This window comes from Pteropus vampyrus, unplaced genomic scaffold, assembly GCF_000151845.1.
Source record: "Pteropus vampyrus isolate Shadow unplaced genomic scaffold, Pvam_2.0 Scaffold309, whole genome shotgun sequence".
NCBI lineage: Eukaryota > Metazoa > Chordata > Mammalia > Chiroptera > Pteropodidae > Pteropus > Pteropus vampyrus.
The window spans coordinates 984618-992423 of record NW_011889090.1 but is presented as its reverse complement, the minus strand read 5'-3'; the positions used below and the strand labels follow the sequence as shown (position 1 = coordinate 992423).

The 7806-nt window shown below is 70.4% G+C and overlaps 1 protein-coding gene across 1 annotated transcript in view; it reads right to left on the bottom strand.

Moving 5' to 3' along the window:
• Window positions 1-7806, bottom strand: part of PLCH2 (phospholipase C eta 2) — a 27768-nt gene that overhangs the window by 3265 nt on the left and 16697 nt on the right. The window contains 9 exon segments of the mRNA XM_011377345.1: window positions 7-885; window positions 2351-2648; window positions 4557-4636; window positions 4989-5135; window positions 5427-5511; window positions 5590-5714; window positions 6627-6734; window positions 7067-7249; window positions 7335-7432. Coding sequence (XP_011375647.1) covers window positions 7-885; window positions 2351-2648; window positions 4557-4636; window positions 4989-5135; window positions 5427-5511; window positions 5590-5714; window positions 6627-6734; window positions 7067-7249; window positions 7335-7432 — 2003 coding nt within the window.

Below are 7806 nucleotides of genomic sequence, written 5' to 3'. Positions count from 1 at the left end.
CCGGGCCCAGGCGGCGGCCCAGGCGGCGGCCCAAGCTCTCAGTTCGGGGGGCAAAGTCGTCCGCGGTCAGGTCCCCCAGGCTCTTGGACTTGGCGGCCACTGGGCAGTCCTGGAGGCTTACCAGGGGGAGGCATTCCCAGGGTGGCCGAGGGGCCAGGGGCTGGGGCCGAAGCCCGCAGGAGGCCACAGGTGCCGGGGCTGCAGCCCACAGGTTGGGGTTGGACTTGCTCTTGGTCACGGGGAGCAGGTCCAGCTGGGCGGCCAAGGCCAGGCAGGGCCGCAGGGACAGGCGTCCGGCTGGGGCCCCTGAGAAGCTCTCGCAGCCCAGGCTCCGGCCAGGTAGAGAGAGGTCGATGACTGTGTCACTGGACGAAAGGCTACAGGACGAGGACGCGCTGTCACTGTGGCTGCCTGGCTCCAGTGGCTGCCATAGTGGGTCTCTGGCGGTGGTGTCCGAGTACCTGGCTGGTGAGGGCCCAGCCAGGGCCTTTCGTCCACCCAGGGGCTCAGAGGGCACCAGCCCCTCAGTCTCGGCCCTTCTGACCACGGGCAGGGGGCCCGGGGCCCGGGGGTGGCCCCTGCTGTCCGTCTGGCTGCTGGGGGTGCCCTCGCACACCCCACTGGGGACCTCGCCATTGCACGCCTGCTGCCTGCTGTCAGGGACCGATTCAGTGTCTCTGTGGCTCCCGGTCCTGAGCTGGAGGAGCCCGGAGGCTCCCCGTGCCACCCCTGGAGTGCTCGGGGCTTTGGCACCGGGTCCCGGGCAGGGGCTGGGCGGGGCAGCCAGCAGAGGTTGGGGGCCGGGGCCCGGAGCTGGCTCCTCGGCGATGGTCTCCAGGCTGCACAGGGAGGAGACCGACCTCTGCGTGGAGAAGGAGCGGGCCTCTGTGGGCAGAGGGGGAGGAGCGAGTCAGGGCCCCGCGCCCACGTGGCTGCCCTGCACCCTGCCCTCCAGCTCCGCTGCTGCTCTGCCACGGGGGCCTCCTGGGGCTGAGGGCGGCATCGGGCGCACGGGGGCCGGGCCCCGTTACCTGGCACTGGGCTGCTCTCAGTTCCTAACTACGGAGGCAGCATGGGGGACAGAGAGAACAGGGTGGTCAGCGTGGGGGTGGGGCTGGTGGACGGACAGACGCACAGCAAGGCTGCAGGGGTGCGGGGGGAGCAGGAGGACGGCTCAGCTTCCACCCCTCCCCCCGGTCTGGGGCCCACCCCCCATGACGGGGTGCTCTGTCACCAGCCCTGGCCAGGGCTTCGGGAGCGGGGCTGCTCAGTGCGATTCAGGCCTTAAATGAGTCCCTGGGGCCGAGGGACACAGGCTCCACTCAGTGCTTTGCAAACTCTGAAGCCCCGACGTCACGGCTCTGAGCACCGTGCACAGGTTTGGGGCAGCGGGGCCGTCCAGCGGGGAACCACTGACTGCGGCCGACGTCCCGGAGGACTGCGGTGCGGGGCCAGGGGCCGGGACCCCTGGTGCTGGCCCTGGAGGGAGACCGGGGAGGGGATAGGCGCTGGCCCCGGCCGTGGGGACCAGCCCAGCTGGGCGGGGAGGGTGGCAGGGGCACCAGAGCCCTTGTCCACGGCTACTCTCCACGTCGCAGGTGTCAGGGAGCACGGCCTGGCCCCAGCCTCCACCCGGGTGGGGCTCCAGGGTGCCGTGACGGTGGCCAGACCTGCACCCCCATCTCTGGCCCCGGGGGAGTCAGCTGAGGTCAGACGGGAGCTGGGACTGGGGCCCGAGAGGCAAGCCGACAGGGCAAAGGAGAGTGCAGGTGACGGGCACACGAGGCGGTGGTTCCGGACATGGAGGTGCAGCGGGGACCTTGGCCAGGCCATGCCGAGGGGCTGGGACACCACAGGGGGTGCGGGGACGGGCGCCTGGTCTTACCAGTGGAGAACACGGGAGATTTACTCCTAATCTCCTCCAGCTTTGGAGCGAACAAGGCATTCATCTCCCTCTGCAGGGCCCCCGCCTGCCTGCGGGCGCCCTCGGGCCAGCGGGGGACCACCTCGGGGCTGCCCGGGCTGCTGGAGTCCGAGGACGCGGAGCCGCTGCCGCCCGGACCCTGCCGCCGGGCCCCCGGGCCCTTGGGGGCCCCTCTGCTTCTCCTTGGGGCTGCCAGGGGGGCCCCCAGCAAGTCTGCCTGGGCACGGGGCTGCTGGCTGATGGCCGCGTGCCGGCCTTCAGGCCCCGGGCTGGGCGGCCGGCCCCTCTGCAGGCCCTCGGCGTCCTCGCCGGCGCAGGAGCCCACCACGCACTTCATGCAGGTGGCGGCCACCTCGGCAGGCCCAGGGCCCTCGGGGGCACGAGGGAGCCGCCCCTGCACAGGGCTCCCGTCCACCGGCGCCTTACCTCGGGGGCTGCGGCCTCCAGGCCCCTCCTGGGCCAAGGCCTCCGGAGCGGGGCCAGGGCTGGGGGGTGCCACGGCACGGGCCTCCCCCTCGGAGCCCACGTCCTGCATGCCCAGGGCCAGCTCCGGGAAGGCCTGGCGGCCTGGCTTCTGGCTCTTGGTCGGGGCGCTGGCCGTGCGCCTCAGGAACCGCTGGCTAACGGAGGGCCGGGCCGGGGGCCGCCCAGCAGCATGACTGTCCAGGGAGCCGGGCTTTGAGCCGCGAGGGAATAAGCCTTTTAGGCCCAGAGCCTGCTTGACCTGCAAGAGAAAGAGCCCACGTAGCCGGTGGCCGGCACCAGGGTCCGGCGACCACCCAGCCCAGTCTGCCAGCCGAGGTCACCAGTGGGCACGTTGTGGTCAGGCCGCTCAGGGCTGTGTGTAGGGACAAGGGTCTCCAGAGCAACGGTGCCAGGGGCAGTGGCTGCTACGCGCCCAGATGTACCAGGAGTGCACCCTGCCTGCACGGGGCGGAGCAGCGAGCGGGTACTGGCGGGCATCTGGCGGGCCCCCCAGGGTTCCCCCAAGCAGAGGCCTCAAAACCAGGGCTCTGTGTCCCCACGCTGCCCCCGCCACACCCCACGGCTGCCGGCTCTGGCAGGTGGTGCCCACAGGGAGGTGCTGGTGTGCAGAGAACCAGGTGAACACGACCCCCTCAGCCGTCAGCGCCCGCCCTCGGCGCTGCGGGCCGGGCGAGGAAGCCAGCGCGGCGGGCACAGACGGTGGTCGGCGGTCCATGCCACGCCCGGCCCGTGCCCTAGGGCACTGCCTTCATCAAGAAGCTTTCTCGGACTCCCGCCAGGCAGCGTCCCCCAGCCTCACCCCACTGCCCAGGGGCAGGACCCATGCCAGCTCGACGCCCCTGAACCACGGCTGGCCCAGGGCCTCCCCGGACAGCTGGGCCCAGGACGTCCCTGTGACACCTCTCCCAGCGGCCTCCCTGCCCGAGGAGGGCAGCCGGGTGACCCCAGGACCAGCTGGGAGTGCCGGGTCAGGCCAGTGGGGCCAGCAGCTGCACTCCAGCATGCAGAGGCCCGAAGGGCCCTCACATGCAGACACCCTGGCAGCAGCCACCGCTCCCCAGGGGCAGGGCTACTTCTGGGCAGAGGCACGAAAGTGGCCACACTTGAATCGGCTTTCTGATTCAAGGTCTCCAAGGCAGAGTGACCGGGTCAAAGTTGGCCGGAAAGTCATTTAGAAGAAGGTCCAGGATTCAAGCTCGGAGTTACTGGCCCCTGGGACCTCCCCACCCGGCACTGGTCATCAGGGCACAGAGTCAGAGGGTCACGTGGGGGTGCAGATGGGGAAGGAAGGGGGTGCGGGGAAAGCGTGTAGCTCCAGAACGGGGGCGGGGTGGGGAGGGCACGCGGGAGGCCTGGACCTGCTTCATAAATGCTGCTCTGTGCCCGAGCACCCCAGAACCACGTCATCACCCATGTCACATGAGCGGACCGTCTTCACAATGCTACCAGGAGTCACGGATGCTGATGGGCGGGCCTGAGCATGCAGGTGGGGCGGGCGGCAACACCGCCCGGCACCGGGGTACCTGTGAGCCCCTAACGGGGCCGTGCTTCTAAAGGTGGACGTGGGACAGGGAGAAGCCCACTGCAAGACCAAAGAGACAGAGAAGGCGTGAGGTGCCGGCAGCGGGGTGCTGAGCCCGAGGAGGCCGGCGGACACATGGCAGGCAGAAGGACGCTGGACGACAGAGAGCTGGGAGGCCGGCAGGGCCGGAGTCCGGCCGGTGGCTCCGCGTTGAGTGTGGCAGGACAGAGGCGGTCAGTGCAGGGACCCGCTCGGGAGCCCGTGCCTGCCTCACAGACTCCCAGGGGCTGGCCCTGCCTGGACCTGACACAGAGCCGGGGACCCCTGGGCCCTGCGGACCGGGAAAGTAGAGCAAGACCCCCCTCTTGGGGCAGCCACGGGGCTGCAGTGGGGCAGCGCCAGGCAGATGCCGTCGGAGGAGACTGAGCAGTAGAGGGGGGTAGGCTCAGGGAGAGTCAGGAGGGCGGCCAGGGGCACCCGGGAAGGGCCGGATGTCCGTGTCCTGGTGCTATCTGCCAGGTGGCCCCACCGCTCAGCGCATGGGCGGAGAAACGGGCCCAGCGAGGAAACCAGCAGGCGTCACGGCCCTGGGGGCAGTGCGGGGGCGGGGCAGGTGGCACTCACCTTACCACTGATGTCACTGAGGGCTACGTGGACAAAGATGGAGGCCTCTTCCATCCCCTCCAGGTACACGTGCCGGTAGCCTGGAACAGTCGGGGTCACGGCTCACCCCGCCCCCTACACTGCTCAGAGGTCTCAAAGTCCTGAATATAACCCATAAGCCTGGACTCTGCCTCCTCCGGGAAGCCTGCCAGCAATGCTCTGGCCCACATGGACCTCCTCCCCTTCCTGGGGGCCCCGCAGCCTGACACCCCGCCCTGGACACGAAGTGCCCGTGGCCTCGGCCCCCTTCCCCAGCTCCCTCTGTGTCCAGGCCCACCCACAGCAGACTCGGGGGCAGAAGTCGAGCTCCGCCCTGCCCTGGACCCCTTGGCTGGCCTGCAGGGACGCTGGTCTCTGCAGGGGACTTGAGCCCAGCCCGCTGGCCCCGCCCACCTGGCATCATGCTGCTGAGGGCCAGCGTCCTCTGGCCAATGAAGTCCCTCCCGATGGGGTCGTGGTCCCAGACGAGGAAGCGCACCAGGGCCACCTCTGGCATATGCACCATGAACACCAGCGTCTCCTCCCACATGGGGTTGAAGCCTGGGGGCCGCCGGGAGCACGTGTCACCTTGCACCTGGCTCCAGCCTGGAGGCCCCCGGGCCCACACCCCGTCCTGGAGTCTCTCCCCAAGTTGGGAGCCTGGCCGAGGGGAGCAACGCCTGGGGGCCAGGTGGCTGTAACTAGGGGGTAGAGGGCAGGGCCCAGACAGTGACCCAGGGCACAGGAGGCGGCCCTCACCCCCTTCCCTGCCCGCACAGGCTGCAGGGCCAGTGTGGCAGCTGTGACGTGGCCCTGGGCACGGTGGGCACGGGTCCCGCTGGCCACCCTCACCGTTGTCGTCCACCACACGGGTCTGCTCCTTGCTGCAGTCCACAGGGAGCCCGATGACCTCCACCTCCACGAACGGGTCAATGATCTGCGGGCAGGGCAGGGTGGCACCAGGCCCGGCTGGCACTCAGCCTCCCCCTCGTTCGTGCCCGGGCGGCCCCCCTACCTCCCCTCGGTCCCCCAGCATCGAGTCCCGCGGCTTGGGGAGCTGCTGCCCGCTGATGATCCGGAGCACCAGCTGCTTCTTGAGCTGCCCGGGCAGAGGGTCTTCGGAGTTGGGGTTGAAGACGCCTGGGGGGCAGGGCGCAAGGCTGAGTGGGGCAGGGTGAGTCCCACCAGCGCGGGGCGCACAGTGCACCCACCCACCCTCACTTAGCGGCCGGGGACCCAGCCCAGGAGGAGGAGGGAGGCAGAGATGCAGCATGGGGACGCCGGGACCTGGACACCGGTCATCTTTGTACCCCCCTGTGGTGAGCGCACAGCTTGTCCCCCTGCATAGGGGGCTCCAGCAGGTGTGTAAGCCCCCCGCCTCTGGGTGGGAGCATGGTGGGGCGGGGCAGGCGGTGGGTTCCCGGCCAGGGGCAGCTGGGACTTGTGCAGGTGAAACCAGAGGACAAAGTGCACAAGAGGAGCCAAGTGGGCGTGGACAGCGCTGGCACGGCGTGGTGGGGCGTGGTGGGGCGTGGTGGGGCGTGGGGGGTGTGCATGGGCGCGCGCGCAGCGTGGATGGGGCATGGGCAGGCGTGGATGGGGCGTGGGGGGCGTGGCATGGGCACGGGCGCAGCGTGGATGGGGCGTGGGGGGCGTGGCATGGGCGCGGGCGCAGCGTGGATGGGGCGTGGGGGCGTGGCATGGGCGTGGGCAGGCGTGGACGGCGCAGGTGCGGCGTGGGACGGGTGTGGATGGGGCGTGGGGGGCGTGGCAGACGTGGCGAGCGTGGTTGGAGGCTTAGGACTGTGGGAAGTCGCCCTGGCCTTAGCACATCGGGAGGAAACGAGGAAACAGGGTCCGGGAACAGGAGGGGGCTCCTACAAAGTCCTTGCGCAGACAGAGCTCCAGGCCTTTGGGGGGTGGGCCCCTAACGCAGCCCCCGCAGGTCCTTACACTGCGTCCCCGGGGTGACCTGCCAGGTGGCCCTGCCGCTGCTGCCTCACGTGGTCCCGGTGCGGCCCCGCCCCCGTGTCCCGTCCCCCAGGGCCTCACCCTGGCACATGCACCGCGGCTTCAGCACGTAGCCGCAGTTGCCGTTGGCGCTGAACTTGGCCCTGTTCAGTTGCAGCATCCGCCCCTCCGACTGGTAGTTCAGGGCGACTGCAGGCGAGGACGCGAGATGGCCGGGTCAGCACATGGCCTGTGTCCTCCTGCCAGCCCTGCCCGTGGCCCGTGAGCCTGGCATTCACCTCCGTGAGCAGGGGGCCCACGGCTCACCCGTGTGCACAAGCAGGGCCGTGCCTCCTGGCCAGCCGTCCCTGGGGCCCTGCCCAGCTGACCCCCACGCACCCAAGGACGAAGGACCCCTCCCAGGGCCAGCTGGCAGGACGCCGTGCAGGTCCTCAAAGCCGGGTGGGGGGGGGGACCGAGCACGGGCCCAGGTGCGCTGGCCACACCCCGTCGGCTGCACCCGCGCGGCTCTGGGCGCCCACCCATCTGGCAGCCGGCGTTCCAGAAGGGCTGTGGGTTGTAGTTGCTCGAGTCCACGCGGTAGGACGACGGGTAGACGCGGGAGAGCTGCCGCTGGTTGAAGCGCAGGTACTGTGCCGGCTTCTGCTGCAGCGTCTGCTGGGCCTTGGTCTCGCTGAAGGACGACACCTGCCAGCTGGACGCCACTGTGGGCACCGACGGCTGGCGTCAGGGGGCCCTGGGTGGCAGCCAGGCCCGCCCCGGCGCCCCCCGAGTCTCGGCCCCCCTCACCCTCGGTGTCCACGTCGTGGGCGCCCACAGACTTGGTGTACTTCACCAGGTCCGACAGTGCCCGTGACAGCTGCATGGTCTTCTTCTGCCGGGTCGCCCTGCGGGGAGGACGGGGCCAGGGGTCAGGACCCGGGGTCAGCACCCCGCCCCACTCAGGCCTGCCCAGGTGCCCTGGTCTGAGAGGCGGGCTCCCGGTCCGGCCGGGTTCACGGATTCACGTAGAATGCACATTAGGCGTCCCCTCAGCCCCACGTTCTAGGTGCCTGGACGGGCAGGGGACCGGCAGGGGATGCACCGAGAGGCGACACTGGGGGCAGAGCAGGCACGGGGCCCACCCGAGAACGCCTGTGACGTGCTGGCTCCGGGACAAGCTCGGGGACCTGCCCTGGGCCCCCGCTGCAGTTCCCCTGAGCCACCCTGGGCCATTGTGCTTCTGCTGTCGCCAGGACGAGACCCGGCATGCCCCACACCG